This window comes from Zonotrichia albicollis, unplaced genomic scaffold (assembly GCF_047830755.1).
Source record: "Zonotrichia albicollis isolate bZonAlb1 unplaced genomic scaffold, bZonAlb1.hap1 Scaffold_83, whole genome shotgun sequence".
NCBI classification, from domain to species: Eukaryota; Metazoa; Chordata; class Aves; order Passeriformes; family Passerellidae; genus Zonotrichia; species Zonotrichia albicollis.
Window position 1 is genome coordinate 5,139,619 of NW_027428460.1, and position 23,969 is coordinate 5,163,587.

A 23,969-nucleotide genomic window follows, 5' to 3' on the forward strand; every position below is an offset into this window, starting at 1 on the left:
CCTAAGGCAGGGCCGTTTTTTGTGCCTCCCTGGCTGCGTCGGGACTGACACCCAAATACTGCACTGACCGTGGCTCGCAGGGGTCCATAGGGTCGCTGTTCCAGGCGCCAATTGTCGCAGAAAATGAGGCCTTTGTCGGGGATGAGCCATTTGTCAGTGAGGGGAGACTCAGACACTCAATATGAGTGATAAGCAAAATTCCATTTATTGAAGAGAGCATCAGACACTTATACAGCGAGTAATAAGCTTATGAATATTCTGTAAGCCAAGCAATCTATTGGTTAAACTATACCATGAACTCATCCTCATTCCTTAGGGGTTACATCTCTCTTTTCTCATGTCTCTTTCACTCTTTGTTATCACACTACAGCTAGGCCCAAGGACACTGCTATCTGTGCAGGTGCAGGACTTGGAATTAGCCATGGTTTTGTACTTTTCCATTTTCTAGCAGCTAAATTCCCAACAGAAACCTTCCTGATGAACTGCATGAGAGCAGAGGGAAATCAAGGCAGAGCCATGGTTTGTCAGGAATTGCTTGATCCTAATGAGCCCTGTGGTGCATTTTGACCTGAGCACTGGAACCTCATGGCCTGAGAGGAGATGGCACAAACCTTTCCAGGAGGAAAAGTCAGAGGAAACACCCAAAGTTTCTCAAAGCATGAATGGGTCATACTGAGGTCCATCCTCAACACAGGCTCCTCATGGACTCTTTGGAGGAGAGATTTGGAGGCCTGGATGGCACAAAAACCTCTCAGAGACTCACTGTGGAAAGGAAAATCCTTAAAAATACCTAAAAGTATCCTTAAATCATTAAAATAACTTTAAAAATCTTGAGTACCTCAAAGTATTAATGAGCACCACTAAATTTCAGTACTAAGCTCTCAAGGGACTCGTTAAAGCAGATAATTGGGGCCATGATTGCACAAACCTCGCACAGAGTCTGTATCAAAAGGAAAACACCAAGTACCTTAAAATAACTGAAGTACCCTGAAGTATTAATGAGCCCCACTGAGTGTTGTTACTGACAAAGCCTCTCCAGGGACTAACTACAGCAGATAATTGGAGGCCATGATTGGACAAACCACTCAGAGACTCCAAGACAAGCCAAACCCAAAGTTCTTTGAAAAAGCTGCAGAGAGGCTCCTGGCACAGAGGCAGCTCCTGGCAAGGGCAGCGCTGCAGAGACAGCTCTGCCCAGGAGCAGCTCCTGTGCACAGCCCAGCAGGGCTGGGGCTCTGCCTGCAGCCACCCCAGGCACAGCACAGAGGGGTTAAACTCAGCCTGGGCTGGCAGCACAGAGCAGAGCTACCTCAGGGCTCACCAGAGCAGAAATCAGCCCAGGTTTGAAACAGTCATTCCCTGGCTGTGGGAAGAGAAGCTGCAGTTCCTACAGGGATCTCCTGCAGCTGGCACATCCCACAGCTTTTAGGACCTTTCAGGAGACTCTCAGAGCTGCTCCAGGGCAGGGCTGTGGCCCTAGGGCAGGCCTGGCTTTCCCTGCTGCCCCAGCCCAGGCACAGCCCAAGGCAGCTCCTGTTGCCAGGCTCTGCTGCAGGGCTGAGCAGCCGGGGCTGCAGCCAGGGGTGCCAAGGGCTGTCCTGCAGAGCAGGGTCCTGCAGCCCAGGGCGCTGTGCTGGGGCAGGGACTCTGCTGCCTGCCAGGAACAGCTCTCAGCCGACCCTGGCAGCTTCTCCCAGCGCTGGGGAGAAGCTGTGGGGGGAAGGAGCCACCCTGAGCAGGGCAGGGGCTGCTGCTGAGAGGGGCTGGGTGGGGCAGGGCTGCTCCCAGCTCCAGACCAGCCTGAGCACAGCTCTGGAGGACACTTCCCAAAGAAGGTACGTCTGGAAAGATCAGGAGCTTCCCTGAGAGTGTTTTCAATTTCCTACTTGGAGAAGGATGGGAACGTTGGGGTGATGACAAAAAGATTTTTGTATTTTTTACATTTTATATATTCATAGCTCTCTAAATTACTATCATATAGTTACAATACTATAATCCTTACTTAACTCTAATAACCTCTTAACTCTATTAAACCACTACTATATTCTTATATAGCTTTAATCCTGAATTAAATCTGGTATGTTTCCCTACCTTTCTCTTAATAACCTGACTGTCTAAATATATTCCTAAAATGCTGTATAGTCCTCTTCTTTTATATAGTCCTGAAATACTATATAGCCTTCTAGGAACTGGACGTATAGGAGCATTTTGGGTTTTGAGAATGAGGAGAATATGAGCAGTCATTATAAAAAGTGAAGGCAAAGAAGCCTTTGGACCTACTCCAATGGGTTGACCCAGGGGTGTGTAACTAGGGAAACTGAATCTCCTTTTGGATGTTCCTGTTAAATATCCTAATTAATCAACCTTAATAAATTGTTGAAATCAGGAGCTGGGTGTGCCCCATCCCCACTGGGACACCTGGAAGCTTCCAATACATGTCTGGTTGTTACTTTACTGTTCTAACACTGTTGCAAGGGTTTTTTGGTTTTTTTTGCCTCTTTGGGTTACAGACAGCAGAGGGATGAGAGAAGCAGAACAGGAATTGTAATCCCAGAATCACAGAACATTCTGAGTTGAAAGGGACACACAGGATCATCAAAGGAATGTTTGAACATTTACAGGGACTCCAGAACTGCAACTTTGGGTGGCCAGTCTCCCTGCTGGGAGCCTCCCAAAGGCCCTCACCCACTCCTCAGGCATGGACAGCAGCAGCATCACCTCCGCAGGGCCCAGCAGGGCTCTCCTGAGCTGCCCTTGCCCAGCTGCACACAGAGCCTGCCCCAGCCAGGGCCCTGCACACAGGCAGGTTTCTCTAGGGCCCCAGCCAGGGCACACAGGCTGGGATGGGCTCTGTGAGTGCTGGCAGGGACAAGGCTCCTCTCAGGAGGGAATATCCAGGCCCAGGGAGATGCTCAGGGAAGGAGAGGGGGCTGAAGAGAGCAGTGCTGGGGGCAGGATGAGGGCACTGTTGGTGTGTGGGAGGAGCCAGGCACAGCTGGGCACGGGAACACTGTCCTGAGTGCCCGGCTGTCTCTGCCCTGCCCTCCCAGGAACAGCACCACAGGATCTTCTCTTGGTTCTGCCCGGCCCTGATATTGTCTCTGTTATCTGCTGCTCTCAGGGAGGCTCTGGCATTTGCAGCAGCTGAGTCTGGCTCTGCCCTTGGCATTCCTGCCAGGCAGGGCTGTCCATGGGAATGGGGTGTCCAAGATTCCTTGGAACCCGTGGGGCTGTGGTCAAAGCAGTCCATGGGAAAGGGGAATGAGCTGAGCCCCCTCCCTGAGATCCCATCATGGGCACAGCCAGGGATCTCCTTGCTGTGCCCTTCCAAGCTCTGAGCTGCCCTCCTGGGTGCAAATCTGTGCCAGAGCCTCTGGGATTTCCCTGAATGTCCCACGAGGAAGAGCAGAGCTGCCACAGCTGAGGAAATGCTGTTGGGTTTGCCCAGGGACCTGTGAGTGTCCTTGGCACAAGGGGGTGTAGTCACCTTGCCCAGAGACCTTGAGAGAGGGTGAGAAATTCAGGGATCCCTTTGCACTGGGCAGGGTCTGGTTTATCCCAGGGTGTCCCAGGAATGTGATTGTGCTCTGATTGCAGCCAAAGGTTCCCCCCAGAGCAGGAAGGGGGGTGAGCGAGTCCCAGCAGTAGGGACTATCTGCAGGGAATAGACCAGGTTTGGCTACAGGCAGCCTCTCCTGACTTGTCACTGTCCTTTCTCCATGAACAGGCCCCCATGCCCAGCCAGAGCAAATGTCCAACAGCAGCTCCATCAGGCACTTCCTCCTGCTGGCACTGGCAGACACGCGGCAGCTGCAGCTCCTGCACTTCTGCCTCTTGCTGGGCATCTCCCTGGCTGCCCTCCTGGGCAACGGCCTCATCATCAGCGCCGTAGCCTGCAGCCACCACCTGCACACGCCCATGTTCTTCTTCCTGCTCAACCTGGCCCTCAGCGACCTGGGCTCCATCTGCACCACTGTCCCCAAAGCCATGCACAATTCCCTCTGGGACACCAGGAACATCTCCTACAATGGATGTGCTGCTCAGGTCTTTTTCTTTCTGTTCTTCATTTCAGCAGAGCTTTTCCTCCTGACCATCATGTGCTACGACCGCTACGTGTCCATCTGCAAACCCCTGCACTACGGGACCCTCCTGGGCAGCAGAGCTTGTGCCCACATGGCAGCAGCTGCCTGGGCCAGTGGCTTTCTCTATTCACTTCTGCACACAGCCAATACATTTTCCCTGCCCCTGTGCCATGGCAATGTCCTGGGCCAGTTCTTCTGTGAAATCCCACAGATCCTCAAGCTTTCCTGCTACAAATCCTATCTCAGGGAATTTGGGCTCATTGCAGTTAGTGTCTGTTTATGTTTTAGCTGTTTTGTGTTCATTGTTTTCTCCTATGTGCAGATCTTCAGGGCTGTGCTGAGGATCCCCTCTGAGCAGGGACGGCACAAAGCCTTTTCCACCTGCCTCCCTCACCTGGCCGTGGTCTCCCTGTTCATCAGCACTGCAGCATTTGCACATCTGAAGCCCCCCTCCATGTCCTCCCCATCCCTGGATCTGGCCCTGTCAATTCTGTACTCAGTGGTGCCTCCAGCCCTGAACCCCCTCATCTACAGCCTGAGGAACCAGGAGTTCAAGACTGCAGTGTGGAGACTGATGAGTGGATAGTTTCAGGAACATTAAACTGCTGGCCAATTTCTGCCAATCACTTCTATTAAAAGACATCTTTCACACTTCTTGTTGCTTTGGTTGTGGTTTATTCTTTTTTTCCTTTGTATTAGTTTTTCATATTGTCCATAAAGAAATGTCATTTTTTTTGCCATTTCTCATTTTGTTTCTCTCCAACTTCCCTGTGGCCAGAGACTGTGTCAATGAGGAGCTGCACTCTTGGTGGCTTTAAAGGAACTAAAGGATCTCCCAGCCAAGTTTTTTTTCCAGAGATTCCCTTGTGTTCCCTTCTCTGGAGCTGCAGCAGCAATATCTGTGTGCAGAGCTGGGGGCAGATCAGTGTTGGCACAGCAGCTCTCCTCCTGCTGGCCACACCCTCCCTGATCCAGGCCAGGAGCCATTGGCCCTCTTGCCCACCTGGAAACACTGCTGCCTCATATCCAGCCTGCTGTCCATCAGTGCCCCCAGATCCCTTTCTGCCTGGCTGCTCTCCAGCCACTCTGTCCCCAGCCTGTAGCACTGCAGGGGTTGTTGTGGCCAAAGTGCAGGACCTGGCACTTGGACTGGTTAAACCTTACCTTGTTGGATTTGGGCCCTGGATCCAGCCTGTCCAGGGCCCTGTGCAGAGCCCTCCTATGCTCCCACAGAATCAACACTCACACCCATCTTGGTGTCATCTGCAAAGATGTCCTTGGTTCCATGGGGCCCCTCAGTGTCACAATGGCCTCCTTGTTACATTAGGCCCTGCACTGTCACACTGGTCTCCTTTGTTTCATGAGGCCATGCAGAGCAACAATGGTCTCCTTGGTTCCATGGGGCTTCACCGTGTCACAATGTTCTCATTGGTGCCACAGTGTCACAGTGGCCCCTTGGTTCCACGGGGCCCCAGGGTGTCACAATGGCCCCATGGTCACATGATGTCCCACGCTGTCACCATGGTCCCTGTGGTTCCAGAAGTCCCCTCAGCATCGCAATGGACTCCTTGTTTCCATGAGCCCACACAGTGTCACAACGTTCTTCCAGATTCCTTGAGGCCCCATCATGTCACAGTGGCCCCTTTGTTACACAGGATCCTGCAGTGTCACAGTGTCCCTTTGGTTCCATGAGGCCCCAGAGTGTCACAATGGCCCCTTGGCTCCTCTCGGCCCTGGAGTCTCCCAATGGTCTCCTTGGTTTTGCAGTGCCAAAATAGTGAAACTCCTTGGTTACACAAGGCCCTGCAGTGTCCCAATGGCCTCTGTGATTCCACGAGGACTCACAGTGTCACGGTGCACTCCCTGGTTCCGTTTGGCCCCAGAGCACAACAATGGACCCCTGGTTTTATGGGGCTGCACGGTGTCACCATGGTACAGCTAGTTCCACCAGGCCCTGCAGTGTCACAATGGCCCCAGAGTGTCCCATTCATCACAGAATGACAGAATCAAATAGGCTGGAAAAAACCTTTTGGATCATCAAGTCCAACCAATGTCCTAACACTGCCTTGTCACCCCGACCATGCCACTAAGTGCCACTGGAGAGGGACAGTGACTCTGCACCTCCCCCCTGGCACGCCCATTCCAGTTCCCCCTCACCCTTTCTGTGAAGAACCTCTTCCTACTGTCCAGCCTCAACCTCCCCTAGTGCAGCTTAGGGCTGTGTCTTCTTGTCCTGCCCTCCAGCAGATCCACACTCACACCCAGCTTGGTGCCATCTGCAATTTGTGAATGGTGGACTCGATCCCCTCAGCCAGATCATCAGAGAAGATATTAAACAGGACTGGGCCCAGCACAGATCCCTGGGGGACACCACCAGTGCCTGGACACCAGCTGGGTGCACCAGCATCCCCACCACTCTCTGCGCCCAGCCTCCAGCCAGCTCTTTACCCTGGGAAGGGTGAACATGTGCAAGCCATGGGCTGCAGTTTTTCCAGGGAATTCTGTGGCTCATGGTTTTAAAGGCTTTGAAGTCCAGGCACACAATGTCCAAAGCCTTTCCTGCTTTGAAGGAAAGCAGGAAAGGCTTTTCAAAGGCTTTTCAAAGTAGGAAAGGCTTCAAAGCCTTTTTTAAATGCTTTGAAGTCCAGGCACACAACGTCCAAAGCCTTTCCTGCATCCACAGATAGGTCACCTGGTCATAAAAGGAGACCAGGTTGGTCAGGCTGGACCTGCCACCCCTAAATCCACGCTGGCTGGCTCTGATCCCTCAGCCATCCTGTGGGCGTCCTGTGATGGCACTCAAGGTGATCTGTTCCATAACCTTGCTGGGCACCCAGGTCAGGCTGACAGGCCTGGAGTTCCCCAGATCCTCCTTCCAGCCCTGCTTGGGGATTGGCTCACATTGGCACCTTCAGTCCTCTGGGACCTCCCTGCTGAGCCAGCACTGATGGTAAATGATGGAGAGCAGCTTGGGGAGCTCATCCACCAGCTCCCTCATCCCCCTGGGATGGATCCCATCCGATCCCATACACATGTGAGCATCTGAGCGGCTCAGCAGGTCCCCAGCTGCTTCCTCCTGGATTACAGGGGAGGCTGTTCTGCTCTCTATGCCCATCTACCAGCTCAGGAGAACACTACTCCTGAGGACAGCCTTTCCTAATATTGAAAATTGAGACAAACAAGGTGTTAAGTAGCTCAGCTTTGTCTTTATATTTAGTTACTGTATTCCTACTGCATCCAATAAATAGTAGAGGTTCTGTTTGTTTGGTGTTTTGCTATAATTTTATTTATAGAAACATTTCCTGTTGTTTTTCACAGAAGTGGCCAGGTTAAGCTCTAGTTGAGCTTTCACCTCCTTCCTTTTCTTTTTGCATAACTTAACAACATTCTTAAACACTTTCTAAGTTGCCTGTTCTTCTTTCCAAAAGTGATGCACCCTCTTTTTACCCCTGAGTTCCCACAAAGGCTCCATGGGCAGCCAGGACAGCCATTTTCCTCAATAGATCATATTTTGCCACACTGGCAGAGGCTCCTCCATCCCCTTAATATTACTTTCATGAAGTGTGTCCATCCTCCCTGGACGCCTTTGTTTATAAGGGCTGTTTCCCTTTAAAGAATCAGTACCTGATTTGGTACTCCCCAAATCAGCATCCTAAATAAGCCAAAGTCTCCCCTTCCTAATTCCAGTGTAGAAGTTTTGTTGCTGCCCCTCCTTCTTTCACAGAATATTGAACACTTGATTATTTCATGGTCACTGTGCCCCAGGCAGCCTCCAAGCCCCACATCTGCCACCAGCCCTTCTCTGTTTGTGAACAGCAGCAGCAGACAGAGCTTTCCTTGGCAGTGGGAGTGTTACCAAAAATTCAGTAAAACAGAAAACTCCTTAATACCAATGTAGCACTTAGAAGCAGCATTATTTATTCAGGGAGATGCATGGGGGACAGCTCCTCCCAAAGCCGTACATGCTGAGTACAGGAAAGTTTCTGTTTATTTTCTGTATTTTACACACACATTCATTGATTACCCTGGACTAAACACGCATATGATGATCATTTCCCCAAAATCATTAACACATTTCCCCTCACCCTTTAACCATGTGTTTTTCTTTCCTGGGGATCTCTCTGGTGGTCTCTGGTGGTCATGAACCCCAATGTTCCAGTGGGCCTGGCTGAGCTGGCAGGACACTGAGACTGCTGAACTTCCAGGTCCCCTTCTCACACAATGGGCACTGTGTGGTTTCCATAGGCCTGGGGTTTTGGAGAACAAGCTCCAGGTGTCAGCTCAGCTGGTTGAGACAATTTATCTGGTAACATGACGTCACAGATTGGACTGTGACATCACAGAGTGGGGTATATGAGGTCATTGAGCAGCTATGACATCATAGGCCATATCTGTGACATCAGAGATCCATCTGGGACATCACAGGGCAGACTATGACATCACAGAGCAGGCTGTGACATCACAGAGTTTGCTGTGACATCAGAGGCCAGCTGTGTGACATTAGAGAATGGGCTCTGACATCACAGAGCAGGCTGTGACATCCCAGAGGGGCTGTGTGAAATCCCAGCAGGGCTGTGTCAGGTCACTGGGTTGGTCACTCTGCCCCAGCTCCCCCTCACAGTTTCTCCCAACAAGTCCAATGCTGTTCATGCCCAGCAGGGTCCCTGTCCCCCAGGATCCCCCCAGCCCACCTGGAGCCACAGCCTCCACCAAAGGATGTTCCACAGGATCCACCCTAGAGCCTGACACAGGGACAAGGGGCCAGGGCTGTGTGACCAGGACATCAGGGACGTGGATTATCCAGTTCTCTGTGGCCTGGGTTGGGTTGCCCAGGGCAGGAAAGATGTCTGGCAGCTGAAGCAGGGTCTGGGAAGGGCCTCCAAGGTGGGGCTGGAGCCCTTGGGCTGTGAGCAGAGGCTGAGGGAGCTGGGCTGGTCCAGCCTGGAGCAGGGAAGGCTGAGGGGCTCCTCATGCCAGCCTGGCAGTGCCAGCCAGGAGGGGATGGAGAACACAGAGCCAGGCTCTTCACAAGGGGCTGGGGGGGGACAAAAGCCAATGGGTGGGAGGGGAAAGAGGGGAGATTAGCCAGGAAAAGAGGAGATGAAATGAGTCAGGCTAGTTTCACCATTTCCTCAACACCAAGAGCAGCCTGACCTCCCTTCTCCATCCACCACTGACAGCTTTGCAAATTAGGAATTGTTGGAGCTGTTTTGCCTCACACAAGGATGAGCATCCTGATACAAGAACTAAATTGTATTTATTTCTATCACAGAACCAAATTTGTCTAAAATTACTTTTAGTATGGAAATCACTTGGGGATGGTGCACTCATCAGGTGCTGCTGGGACATAGCACATAGCTCAGGGAAGAGCGTGATTTTTATAGACTGTGTCCTGTTCAGCTGTGGTCTGTTGGCCATGAAGAGAAACTTTCTGTGCCTCTGAGTCTCACCAGTTCCTGACCCCCAAAGGACACAAACCTGATAAGTTGTGGTTCCCACTCCAGTGGCGGCACTTGCATCTCCCTCCATAGCCAGAGAAGAGCTCCCTTGTCCCAGAAAGTCCCTGGCAATGGAGGGATGAAGGAAACCAGACAGGCTGTGGGGATCAGGGGCAGGGCACAGCCAGGGAGAAGAATGACTTTTGCATTTGATGGAGCTGTGCCTTCCCTTGGCTTTGTTGGCTGACAAGCAATGAACATCTCTCTGTGTCTCGGACAGCTCCTTCTCCAAGGAAAGCAGGTGGGAGTTGGAGCCAAGGAGCTGAAAGCTGCAGGTGCAGCCTGAGCTGGAGGGAGCTCAGATTTGCACAGGGCTGCTCTGAGTGCCAGGGCTTGGATGGGGGAAATGGTGGGGTGGGGGTAGGGACAGAGTGTGATTGACTGTCAGCCATGAAGGGTCTTGATTTTCATACCTATTCAAACCGCATGAGGTGGTACTTGGATTCAGTGTCAATTGGAGATTGCACATATTGATTTATGAACAGGAAAAAATCCTAAACAGGACTTTAAAAATCTTTTCTCACTGTCTTTTTAATTATCATGTATTTACTTTCAACACTTAACTAACATCTGTCAAATAAACCACAAAAGATTTGAATGCTTAAATCAAATTATTCCCAGAGGCTTGGCTTGTTCAGGTGTTCTGAATGTTAATGAGCCCTGGGACACTGAATTCCTGCACTGAAGAGCTGAAGGCTGAACAAGCCTCTGCAGCAGGAAAATTCAGCAGCAGCCTCCAAGGTGCTGAGGATGTCAGCAGCCCCCACTGAGGCCATCCCTGCCCAGAGACCGTGGGGGAATGGGCAGACAAGGAGAGTGTCCCTGGGGCTGGGGCAGCACAACTCAGAGGCAGCAGAGGCTCCAGCTGGGAAATGGAGTGTGGAATGTGGCTGGGAAAGCCCTGCCTGGGCTGGGCCAAGCAGGACAGACAAGCCCTGACTCCCATCCTCCAAACAATTTTCTCAAGGAGACATTCAAAAGGATTTACAATTGTTTGTCTAGTCTGAGTAGTCTGGAGAAATACCAACAAGAGATTCTCAGGAGCTGTGGTGGTTTGACTAGGAAGAAGTAGGAATTTTGAGATGCTGTGGTCAAACCAATAGATGTTTGAGAGTTTGATACTAGCACCTGGTGTAGCCAGTGGAGTTAAGACACACGTCTGAGAATACACAGGAGTTAAAAAGCAGAGCTCTGACCCTGAGAAGTTCTCTTGAGACGTCGAGGAGAAGAAGTCAGATCTCCCTCCCCTGTCCAGCCACTGCTGGCAGCCATGCGGTAGGCCCGGGGCCTAGACAGAGATAGGAGTGAGAAAGCCCTCGAGAATAGAAAAGTGGAAGAGCCCCAAGAGACATCGAGCAGACATTCCCCCCCTCCCCAAGAGGGAGAGAGGAGAGCCAGCGACACCGAATGTGATAGCAGCCAGCCCAGAAAGAGAAAGAAGTGAGAGAAGAGTGCCTGGCCGGAGCGGCAGCGTGTGTGAGAGTGCCGCAGCTCCGAGACAGACAGAAACCGAAAGTTTTAACCCCTTTCTTTCATGATTGAAGCCTTGCAAAAATGCTAATCCTCCTCGAAGCTGAATGAGAAGGGAGATAAGAGATGAGATGAGACAAAGACCTGGCCTGAAAGACGTAGAGAAAACTGACTGAGTGAAGAAAGAGATGTTTAGAGTGGCCTTGTAGCTAAACTTTTCTTGTGGCCATAGACTCAGTTTGTTCCTGTGACACAGAGACTGCACTTAAAGAGAGGCAGTGCCTCAGAACCAGGAGGGTTCATCGTAGAGACCCCTCAGCCCCAGAAGGTTAGAAAAATATGAAGGAGACAGATGTCCCAAAGCAGAGACTGTGCCTTTTTAGAGTGAGACAAAGCATCCTTAAAAAACAACCCTAAAAGCAGCTCTAGTCCATGCACAGTAGTGAGAGCACTGAACATAGAAAGAAGATGTCACAAGTGGCAAAAGAACTTTTTCCAGGCGGTGCCGAAGTGACAAAAAGCACACGAAGTTTCAGTGTGTTTCCAGAAGAAGCCTATAGAACAAGAAAGACTCCTCTCCTCTTCATGAACTGAAGTTTGAGTATACTAAAGTGTAGTGCCAAGCTGGGCAGTTGGTGATTTGGGAAAATGTATCAGATTGAGAAATTCAGGTAGTGGGGAAGAAGAAAGTAGTTTTTTTGTAAAGTTTTCAATTTTTTTTTTCTTTTCCTTATAGTTTTTCCCTATTTTCCTGTAGTTTAAGTAATAAAGTGTTCTTTATGTATAAGCTAAAGCCTGTTTTGCTTATTCTTAATCACATCTCACAGCAGACACCAGAGTGAGAGCATTTTCATAGAAGCACTAACTCTGTGCCAAACTCAAACCATAACAGGAGCTCAAAACAACCAAACAGCCTTTGCTAGCAACTCTCGAAAAGAAGAGAAACTTTGGCAAAAAGTTTATTATGACATTGTTGTGGTTTGTGTTTGCTAATTTAAGATTTTTCTAATTTTGAGATTACTTAATAAATGTATTGATGAGTGTGGTGGGTTTTATTGTCGGTTAATTATTTATGTATTTATTTTGTTGTGAGAGTAGATTAGGTGAAAAGTAAAGCAAGCGTAACATTTTAAATGAGTATAAACAAAATTTTATTAAAAGTAAATAAAATAAAAAAGGTAGTAAGAATGAAATAAATTCTTTAAACCACTTTTTTCTTTACAACATTTTTTTTTTAACTGGCAATGTAAAGAAACGAAACTTAAAATTTCTAGTTAGTTTACTGTTTCTAGGACAGCCTTTTTGAGTTTACTTTGGGAGAGAATTTTTTCTTGTTAAGGTAATGGAGTTTTTTTTACAAGAGAAGAAAATTTGGTTTTGTGGTTCTTAATTTTGTCATGGATAACAGTTGTTTTGCGGAGAAAAGAAGAAACCTCACAACTTTATAAAAATTGTAAAGCTCGGTATGTTTATTTACGGTGCCGGACGCGCACAGAGAAAAATTCTCTTCAAAAGGCATGCGCACCCCTGAAGATTTCAGACCTCCTTTTATCCCCCTTCCAAATGCATATGCATACAGTTTCACAATAAGTTCATACATATTCATCTTGCATGACACTTAGCACAAGTTCTTCTTTATCAAAGGAATTTCTAGATCAGGGCAAATTGACCTCATGATCTTTTCTGTTTTTCTTTCTCTGTCTCCTTGCTGTCTCGGCATGCAAGTTTTTCCTTCAGCTTTGGCCGTTTGACTTTTCACCGTTGTCAGACACTTCACCTAATTCAGGACAGATCCGTACTCTGTCTCATTCCCCTCTTTCCTAAGAAATAAGTAAATTCTTTTACTTAATGAAAACTTTCATGACAATAAGTGTCTTTTAATGTTTCACTACGTACGTTTTATAAAGAGGTTAGTGCAGCCATTCGTTGTAGTATTTGCCAGTTCCAAATTAACTATGTAATAGATAATCCTAAGCTTATCCCAACTAATATTAGTAAAACTACAATAGGGTGGCACAACTTATTAAAGATTCCATTTGCAGTTGGTGACCACCCAAAGATCACATCTCACCAGTGATGATCCATATTTTATTTTATTCTTTGTAGAACTCTGGTTATCTCCTTTGTATCATGTTGGACAGTAATTAAGGTTTTCTTTCCACTTTCTTGGATTCCTTTCAAGACTTCTAATAGGTCTTGGTGCTTAATTAATTGCTTTACCAATGTAAGGTTCGCCCCAATAGGGGTAGGTAGTAGTCTGTGATACACTATGTAATTGGCTGTAATCAGCTGGTGGGATGTTACTGGTACCAAATATGAAAAATCACACCCAATAATCTTAACAAAATTACAAATACAGAGATTAGAATGGTTTCTACTAAACAGAATAACATCATTGCTATCAATTTGTACAGCAGCACAAGCAGTTCTCAAACATACACCCTTTTCCAGTATATACGAGCACAGTTTTCTGGTCAGTGACTGGATGAATTTCAAAGTGGCAAATACCCTGTTCAGTGTCCAAACACATCTTGGGCATTAGCAGTATTGCTTTCACAAATGAATCTCATTTGTTCTCTAGTAATGCAGGATTCTAAGTTTACTGTCTGCCACTTTTCATTCATCTTTTCGTGCCCACAGTCTATGTTCTAAAGCATAGAGTATTGTTTCTTCATGGTTTAATCTTAGGGCAATGATGGGATGGATAACATAAACAGTGGCATTACGTATGGTAAGCACAAAGAGAGTGGCCACATTAGAAACAGGATCATAGGTGAAATTCACCATAGTCCACCAGGATTGAAACTTCCTTTCAAAATCAATTGCATTATCTCACTCAATTTTCCGAATTTCAGCTGGAAAATTACCTTCACCCCTTTCCTATATGATCAGAGCTGCTATTGCTTGTATCCATAACTGTGCTTGTATACAACTGAAAGCTAAAGACACATTATCTTGAACTATACTAAGTGCTTCTACTATCAATTTGTGGTCTTGGTCCCCGGCCTCTTCATACTTCTTTACTTTGGCAGTACTTTTGAAATCTGTCACTGGCTAGTTCCTAATGCCAATAGAGATTACTATAAAGGCTGCTTAAATTTTGTTAGGCTACCTGCTGCAGCAGCCAGTTTATTCATCAGTATTTCTGAATCAATTCCATTTAAAACTCCTAATCTTGTCCCTAATATGCCAGTTAGATGTTTGTTATGGGGAACAGGAACTGCTTTCTGTCCATGATCATCCCTCCCTGCCAGAGGGATGTGCTGGGCTCATACTACAAATTCAGACACACTTCACAAGTGTATCTGACAGAGGTTTAGGTCCTACTTGAGGCAGATGTTTGTTCTGAAATGTAGAGACCTCAGGGAATCCAATCTCTCTCTCTCCCTCCAAAGCACCTGATTTCTCAGATGTGTGGCAAGCAGGAATGTCTCTCCTGGTCTACAAAACCTCACCCACCTTGCCCCTAGCTAAGATCAAGCTGTGGACTGTGTTCAGGGCAGAAGATAATGGAGGGGAAATCTTGAGAGAAAAGCCTAAATTCATTGCAGTGCCTCAGAAGAAACTGGGATCAGGTTTCTGCTACTTGAAACACTCAGCACAAAAGTGATGCTCAAAATCCTACAGCCTGCTGCTGAGCTCTGAGAGGGTCTCTCTCTCTACTTCTTTTAAGTAGAATCCAACTGCCTCAGACTGGGACAATCACTGATCCAAATCTCAGTAGGAAGAGGGACAGCTATAAATAAGGAAAATCACCTTCCTTGCTTGGGCTAATTTGCCACCTGCATTTCAGCACCCTTTACCAGCCATTGCCTGGGGGTTCAGCCAACCAGCTTGTAAAATGACCTAAGGAAACTGATTTCTTTGTGTTCCTGGTTTTAGGCACCAGGAGAGCTGGCTCCTTCCTTTCTTGTTCTGCTCCTGAGATATGCCCGTTTTTGTGACGATGTTGTCCAGCCTTCAAAGGAAGTTTTTAGGAAGGAGAAGCAGGCTGGTTGGATTTTTGAGATGTTAATTTGTATTATCAACTCTACACGTTTGAGAGACCACTCTGGATTGAATAATAGCTGTTGTTTAGTCACATTCTTTACTACGTTAGGTCCAAGTTTGGAGTTTGGGTAGAGTCTGAACTAGTATGGGGTGTATAAGGCCCGCTGTGGTAAAAAGTGCAGTGTCCACTTTGAATTCAAATGAAAGTCTGACAGTAACTCAAGCTCAAAGGCAGGTCACTTCTACAGGCTGTATCAGTGTGAAATTACACCAACAGTCTGATTCACTTAGGTTATCACAGACTCCCTGGTGTTCATATACACCAGGGGAGGTTCAGACACTAATTACATCTGGTCTCTCATAAGCCATCCTATTGATGACTAAGCACTTTACTTTGATTTCTTCTCCTCAGATTCCTTGAAGTGTTCACAGTTCTTGTTCTTGCTGTTCTTGCTCCTCACATACCTGATTCTCGTGGATTACTACAGTAGATATGTTTAAATCTTTTATCTCAGAAGGTTTTCCCATGGATCCAGTATACTGAATAAATGCCAGGGACCAAGGCCATTCAGCATTGCTTTGGGTAGAGGTACTCTCTAGTTCTAAAACCTCAGTTATAATTCCATACAAAACAATTCTGTACACTAAAGTATGAGCTACTCCCGACCGCAATATACTCATTTTGCTCGAATAAGTTTTAGTCTCAGTTCATTGTCTCCTGGTGTCACTCCTGAAGGGGCTTCTGGGCCTTCTTCACCCGAGAGTGATGGATCCAAGCATTCTGCTCCTTGATTTTGATTGCAGTGAAGGTGGTGAGAGGTACTTGCAGTGGTCTCTCTCACTATGGTTCCAAAGTCTTCTCTGTAAGAGACTTAACACATACATCATCCCCAGGCTATCCAACTCCCTGCTCCGAGTTCCAGCCGCATGTGTCTCAATTACTCTGAGCTGTTTGCTTAATGCCACCATGTAAGTGGACATTCTGGACATTCCCCTTGTATTCTATATGGTCTTCTATAAGGCATTCCAAAAGGATTCAGCATTCCTTTAGCTCAAAAGGTTTAGTTTGAATTTGCAATAGTGCTAGTGGAAGAGCTTCTTGCCCCAGTCTTATGATTTGCTGCTTAATCAAATGATTCATTCTCTCCCCCTGGCCGCTTGATTGGGGGCGGTATGGGGTGTGAAGTTCTTAATCTATGCCCAGATGGCTACTAATCTGTTACACTATTTTGGAAATGAAAGGTGATTCTTTATCTGAGGATATTGTGGCTGGAACTCTGAAGCGTGGTATTATCTCTTGTAAAAATGATCTGGTCACCTCTTGAGGTTTGACAGCTCTGGTGGGGAATGTTTCTGGCCACCCTGAAAATGTATCTATTAATACCAGTAAATACTGATACCCCCCTTTCCTTGGGAGTTCTGAAAAGTTGATCTGCCGCTGCTGTACAGGCCCATGGCCTCTCCCAGTCTGACCGAGTTTTGGCCCGGGGGGGAGGGTATTTTGAGGTTAGTCTGGAGGCAAGGATCACGTTATCAGCTCACCTGAGTGATAGTGGCACATAGATTCCTGACAACAATACAACAATCCTTTAAATCAGATGTGTGTTCTAGAAAGCCTGTGGGAATTACTACTTCAAAGTCAACACTTCATTCCAATGCACTCTGTATCACTCGCAGCCTTGGTCATTTCGAGAAAGGAGCCACACTCTATAAAAGGCTTTAAGTAGTTAGGCCCTAGTGTGTTTTCTAGTGCCCTTCCTTCACTAGTAACCACGAAAATAGGAAGGGATTACTAGCTCTCTTTCAATGGTAGCCCACCCCTTGCAGTTGTACGTCTCTTTTGATTAGTATTATTGTATTATGGCTTACCTTTGAGGAAAATCTGTACCTCACCCTTTGCTACTTTCTTTGCCTCTCCATCCGCCAGCTCATTTCTTTCCTCCAATTTTAAGCTCACTCTCTGGTGTGCCTTAATATGCCTTTTCAGGTAGCTGAACTGCTTCCAGCAGCTGGATTGTCTCTTCTTTCCCTGTGAGGTCAGCAGTCCCCTCTCCTTCCAGATGGCTCCATGTGCATGCACAACTCTGAATGCCTTTTGCTGTTTCTAAGGCATGGGTCCATGCATTTATCTCAGCATCCTGTGCAGAGGTACCTGTTGGTAAGGGTCCAGACTCTATTACCTCTCTGCAGGTAGTCACTGTGAACTTTGCAATGTCGCTTTCTTGTCAGTGAACCAGGTCTCTGCATCGTCCGGAGGAGTGTCCTTTAGATCTGGGCGGCTGGAGTAGGTAGCTTCAGTGGTCTCTAGGCAATCATGGTGTACTGCTTCTCTTTGATTCCACTGAGAAAAGAAGCTGGGTTGACAATATTAGTCACCACTATCTCTCCATCATCTTGCTCTACCATGATGGCCTGGTATTTCAGAAACCTCTCTGAAATACCAGGTGAAAGCCTGAAATACCTCTGGTGAAAGCCAGTGGCCACCCTTTACTTCCAGTACTGCGGACACTGTGTGGGACACTAGCACAGTCATTTTTGTCCCAGGGTAAACTTGTGTGCCTCTTGAATATTCAGCACAACTACTGCTACAGCTCTGAGGCAACCTGGCCATCCTTCAGCTGTTGCATCTAGTTGCTTAGAGAAGTAAGCAACTGCCCTCCGGTATGGACCCAAGTCCTGAGCCAATATTCCCAGGGCAATTCCTTGCGTGGAAAAATAGAAAGAATGCTTTACTTACATCTGGAAGTTTCAAAGCTGGAGCTGACATGAGGGGGACTCTCTAGCTGGTGAAAGGCCCGTGTGGTGTCTCTTGTCCACTGGAGATCTCAGTTCCCATTGGCAATAAGAGCATAGAGGGGTCTGGCAAACAGTCCATAATTATGAACGCACAGCTGGCACTACTCTGCCATGCCTAAGAAGGTTTGGAGTTCTTTCGTTGTCTGGGGTTCAGTGTTTGGCATAGGGCTTCCCTGCCTTAAAGTCTGCTGCTCAGCACTCACTTCTTACTCCAGGTAGATTACTTTCTGTTTCACTACCTGTGCCTTTTTCTTTGAGACTCTGCATCCTTGGAGTCCTAGGAAATTCAAAAGGCTTACCGTTCAGGCTTCTCTCGCTTCCCTCGTCCAAGTGGCTACTAGAAGATCATCTATGTACTGCAACAGCCTCCTTTCCTCTTGTGGAGCTTCCTGGGACTCTGGGTCTTTGCAAGCTGTTCTCCAATTGGAGTGGAGAATTTTGAAGCCTTCAGGCACATGGACTATGTGAGCTTGTGTTTGAATGCAAAAATGTTCTGGCTGGCTTCGTGGATAGGGAGGCAAAAGAAGGCATCTCTTAGGCCTAAAACAGTGAACCAGGTTAGCTCAGGTGTTAAACAAGTTAGTAAGGTCTATGGATTTGCTACCACAAGGTACAAATTCTGTGTTATCTTATTGACAGCCCTTAATCCAGTACTATCAGTTATTGGACTGATTCCTTCCTTACCTTCCTTTTGAGGGTACTACTCAGTTCTCACTGGTTGTGTTCTTTCATTAAGCTTGATGGGGGAGCATCCCATGCGGGAGCATCTTTCACTCTCCCTGGTGCAGCAGAGACCCATACCCTTGAAAACACTTATTTACTTATTCTAATATTTCCTTACTAATGTCTTTCTTAATTTCAGTGTCTGTTAATATTAAGCCTAACATCTTTATATTATTTGCCTCCAGAGTAACGTTTCTCATTTGAGAATGTTTAGCAAATTGAGCGAATTGTACAAAAGCTTTTAGGTACACATAGTACACATGTTACTTTAAAGGTGTGCAAAAGTATGCCTTCTCAGACTGGCCAGTTGTTCATTCCCCACACTACAACATAAACATTCTCCACAGGTACTAAAGCTTTATTTAAAACTGAACATATGACCCTTGTGCCGACAAAAATTCTTCCCTTTTGGGAAGGTCTCCTTTACCCCTCCTCCCTTACCTTGGGAAGAAGCCTTTAACAAATCATATGTACTCATTTTGTGAACTGTGATTGCTTCGCATTTCAGCGTGATAATCCTTGCTCTCATTTTGTGAACTGTGATTGCTTCGCATTTCAGCGTGATAATCCTTGCCTGATTTCATACGTTGCTATCTTATGCTGCATGCTGAACAACATGTTTGATTTGCTTTCTCTTTGCCTTGTTTTCCTTTTCAAGGGCCAAGACCAGAGAGCGGTCTGATCTCACAGTCTCTTTGTCATTCTGGGTGATTTCTTAAAACAAAAGACATTTCAGCATACAAAAACTATCCCATTTATCTTCCTATTATAAAACAGTACTAACAGCAATGAAGCACTATAAATCTTTTTATTTTCTGAGCTGCTCTTACTGGCAACCTCCTCCCAGTGAGCCCCTCCCAAAAGGGGCTTATTTAGGAACCTGTTTGCTCTGGTCAGTTCTCATTGTTTATTTCTCCTTGCCCTATCTCGCTTCCATTCAAACCTTTTTACAGACCTTCACAGTAGTTTCTCAGTTTTCCTCCTATACACACAGCTCCAGGTGGCAGGTATCAGATGTGATTCCCACACACAAGCTCTAAGACCTTAGGTTCTGAATCCGCTTGACCAGAAACCTCTAATTTACGCTCGGGGCGTGTACCCTGACACTTATTGGAACAGCAAAACAGCAATACCAGTGTTTCTCATAAACACCGCACTGCAATAATACCTGCACATCCAGCTCTTGCCCACAGGCCATTCCCGTGTTCCCTGGGGAGACAGGGCAGCCAGAGCTGTCCCTGTGCCCAGGGCACAGCCACTGTCACCTCACACAGCCTGCTAGCCACTTGATGTACCAAAGGCTCCCTGAAATTGCTCACAAAGGCAGGCTATTCTGTTTGTTACAGAGAACTTTAAATCCTTTCGGCAGATTGTTTCCAGTCCAGACTTACTGCAGTATCAACTGAAGTCTCATAAATCTCATAAGTCTCATTAACTAATTCATCTCATTCATCCCTTCTATATAAACTCTGTTTTACAAAATATCAGTCTTTTCTAGTTCTCTTCTTGCACAATCTAATTAAGCACTGTGTCTACTTACACTTGGTTTGCTGCTTTGCAAAAAGGCTGTGCTAGTCACAGCTGAAACTCTGATATCCCCACAGACATAGACACACGCACACACGCACTCTCCCCCCACCCCTTTTATCTCAAATTCACTAGAGCCAAGGCTTGAATTACTATGAGAGGGAGAATTCTTGGAATTCCTTTAACTCACTTTATCGAAGTTAAACATAAATCACCGTACTATAGTTCTCCTATGTAAAATGCTACTCTTGTTGCAACAAAATCTTAAAATCTCCACAAACACCACTATACAATCTGAGAAAAAAATTACCACAATGCAGTGGAAGAAAATCACCACACAAAATCACTGGGAAAGGCCATATTTCTCAAAGTGCTCACTTTTCTCGACACAACACAGCACACCATAATTCAGCATTTACTCCTATCAATTTTCCTGGACACAATCAAAATAACAGCGCACAGTCTAGAGATCAAGTCCAAACATCCAAGGCAAAGGAACTCTCTGAGCTCATACTCACGGTTAAAATGTACCAAATCTACACAAATCACTACATTCAAACACGATAAATACCATCACTGACATTTCTCCACTCGCTTCTCCGCAGGGCACTTCTCTCCCTGCCCCCGCTGTCTGCTGCAGCCGGCGCCTCTGACCTCACTTGGCTGCTTCAAACACGGGGAGTACTGACCCCCTGCACTGTAGGGCACTGTAGATTTACTCTCTTTTATACACCATACACTTATCACCTGCACGATCACAAACACAGTGCACTTGCCACACACATTAACCATACAGCAACACAGTGTCCGGACATCACACACACACACAAGCAAAACACACACGGGCTCACCAGTTCTGCTCTATCAGAACTATGAATCCCCAATACACACATACACGGGTTCACCCGGCTTACCCCCAAAGCCGCTAGTGGTCTGCTCTATCAGAACGATGAACCCCGTCTCTAATACAGCTGCTCTATCAGCTGAACCCCATCTCTAATACAGCTGCTCTATCAGCTGAACCCATGAACCCAGACGTCTCTGGGTGATTTAGTCCCTTTCTCTCCTTCCTCCCCCCTGGGGCCCCTCAGTACATACCGTATCTTCCTCCGCAGGCCAGCGGGTCGTTGTCTGTCCTCGCAGGTGGCAAGTTGAGACAAGCGGAGCCCCACCAGGAAAAAAAATCCTGGGGCATGCCTTGGAGGTCCGTCTATCTCTCCTGCCCCCGCGGGGATAGAAAACTCCTGGCTGGCTCGCCAAAATGTTTTGCGGAGAAAAGAAGAAACCTCACAACTTTATAAAAGTTGTAAAGCTCGGTATGTTTATTTACGGCGCCGGACGCACACAGAGAAAAATTCTCTTCAAAAGGCATGCGTACCCCTGAAGATTTCAGACCTCCTTTTAACCCCCTTTCCAAATGCATATGCATACAGTTTCACAATAAGTTCATACATATTCATCTTGCATGACACTTAGCACTAGTTCTTCTTTATCAAAGGAATTTCTAGGTCAGGGCAAATTGACCTTGTGGTCTTTTCTGTTTTTCTTTCTCTGCCTCCTTGCTGTCTCGGCATGCGAGTTTTTCCTTCAGCTTTGGCCGTTTGACTTTTCACCGTTGTCAGACACTTCACCTAATTCAGGACGGATCCGTACTCTATCTCAAAGTTGTCTGGGGAACTTTGGTATTGTGAAGTTGTTTTTATTGCTACAAGCTTTATAGAGATCTTCTTGTGAGGGTACTGGATTACTTTTTTTGTTTCTGCTTAAACTTTTTATTGAATGACAGTTATTTTATTAGTTGTCTTACTTTAATATGGAGGTTTTTGTTTATTTTATTTTGAGTATTTTAATGTTTTTACAATGTTATGTGCAAAAAAGAAAAAGATTTTTCTTTATAGATTATAAGAGAATTTTAGTTTTAAATTTAAGGTCCTTTTTTGTTTCTTTTTTAATTTGAGATTTAACTTCTTTACTGACTTGGATGGTTTTATGGGTTTTTTTTAATGTTTGTATTTTGGTTTTTTCCTGTACTTGAGGGAGGATTGAAATATTGAAAGGGTTTACACCTGACCCGCTGGTAACTTGTGATGGAAGTTGTGGTTGGGTTGTGTTAGGATTGGCTTTATGGTTGGTTTGTGGGGGATTTTGTGTTCAATTTTAGTTGTAGGGTTGTTTTTTACGCCTTGTAAGTGTTAGAGGTTTTTGGTTTGAGTTGTGTTGGCGGGGGGGGACTTGATAGTAAGATTTTAATAGCTGTGGCTGGCTTTGTTCTGGTTGGGGTTTTGTACCTTTTTTTGTTTTCCTGTTTGGTAGTTGTTGGGGTTTGGTTTGGTTAGAATGGGGCTGATGGGGGGAGGGGCAGCCTGGGAAGGGGGGAAGGGGCTCGGGCCACAGCAGGGTTGCTTGGTTTGGTTTGGTTTGGTTTGGTTTGGTTGATGTCCTGGTTTAGGACAAATTAGGGGAAATCTCCAAGAGGGAGCCCCCCAGAACAAAACAAACCTCCAACCACCCCTCCCCCAACACCGGGTTCGGGAAGGAATTTCTCGGAGGAGCAAAGTGGAAAACAAAACCTATTTATTTACAAGTAACAAAAGAACACTCCCCAACACAAGAAAAGAAAAGGGACCAGACTGTGTTGTGGAGGGCGCTGAATCTTCTCTAGCAGGCTTCGGGTGTCCTGGAGCTCGCAGGTCAGAATCCGGAGCCGGTCCAGTATCTTCAGGGGAGGGTAAGAAAGAGAGAGAGAGAGAACAAAAGAAAAAGAAAAAAAAAACAGCGCAAAAGCAAAAAGCAAGCAAGCAAGCAAGCAAGCAAGCAGCTAGCAAAGCCAAGCAGCAAAAGTCAAAAGCCAAAAGTGCCTGGTCACACACCCCCCCCCCCCCCTCTCTTCCCCATCCCGCCACAGCCAGACTGCCGGGGGGGGGGGGGGGGGGGGGGGAAAGGCACAGCTGCCAGACATAACACACGATATTGGGATAAAGGCTGTCACCCCACGACACTCCACCCCTTATCCCATATCGTGAACATACAATAAAAAAAACATTCATTTCACTTACTCACACCTTTTGACACTTACGCATTCCTCTCATCTTACTTGCTCAAACCTTTGACACTTACAGTTTCCTTCTGTCTCACATTCAACAAACAATGACAGTCATATATGAGTCTCATCCCACAATCAGGTCTCCCTGAGGTACACACCGTGTTGTTCCATCTTTCTGCATTGTCCACCATGTATTACCTGGTCCTTGAGCAAAGACAATCCCACGGATGGGTTTGTCTGTACTCGAGGCAGGGTTGATCCATACTGTCTTTCCCAACAAACCTCTGACATGGGCCACTGGGGCTTTATCCCCATCTACTATATTAAGGAGCTCGGACTGAGCAGGACCCGCTCGGTTGGTGGAACCTTGAGTGTTAACTAACCAGGTAGCCTTTGCCAAATGCTGCTCCCAGTTTTTTAAAGACCCCCCTCCCAATGCCTTTAAGGTGGTTTTTAACAATCCATTGTACCTTTCCACCTTCCCTGCAGCTGGTGCATGATAGGGGATATGGTATACCCACTCGATGCCATGTTCCCTAGCCCAAGTATTAATAAGATTGTTTTTAAAATGAGTTCCATTATCCGACTCAATTCTTTCGGGAGTACCGTGCCTCCAAAGGACCTGCTTCTCAAGGCCCAAGATAGTGTTACGGGCTGTAGCATGGGACACAGGGTAGGTTTCCAACCATCCTGTGGTGGCTTCTACCATGGTTAGTACATAGCGCTTGCCCTGGCGTGTCTGGGGCAGTGTGATGTAATCAATCTGCCAGGCCTCCCCGTATTTGTACTTAGACCACCGCCCCCCATACCAGAGGGGCTTCAGTCGCTTGGCCTGCTTAA

At 46.9% G+C, this 23,969-nt stretch overlaps 2 protein-coding genes across 2 annotated transcripts in view; one reads left to right on the forward strand and one right to left on the reverse strand.

Annotated features, from left to right (window-relative positions):
- The window catches only part of LOC102065316 (uncharacterized), a 603,976-nt gene that overhangs the window by 307,420 nt on the left and 272,587 nt on the right, over positions 1 to 23,969 (reverse strand). The window lies entirely within an intron of this gene.
- LOC141728061 (olfactory receptor 14J1-like) lies at positions 3,751 to 4,668 on the forward strand. The gene has a single exon (XM_074534367.1). The coding sequence runs from the start codon at positions 3,751 to 3,753 to the stop codon at positions 4,666 to 4,668; it is 918 nt and encodes a 305-aa protein (XP_074390468.1).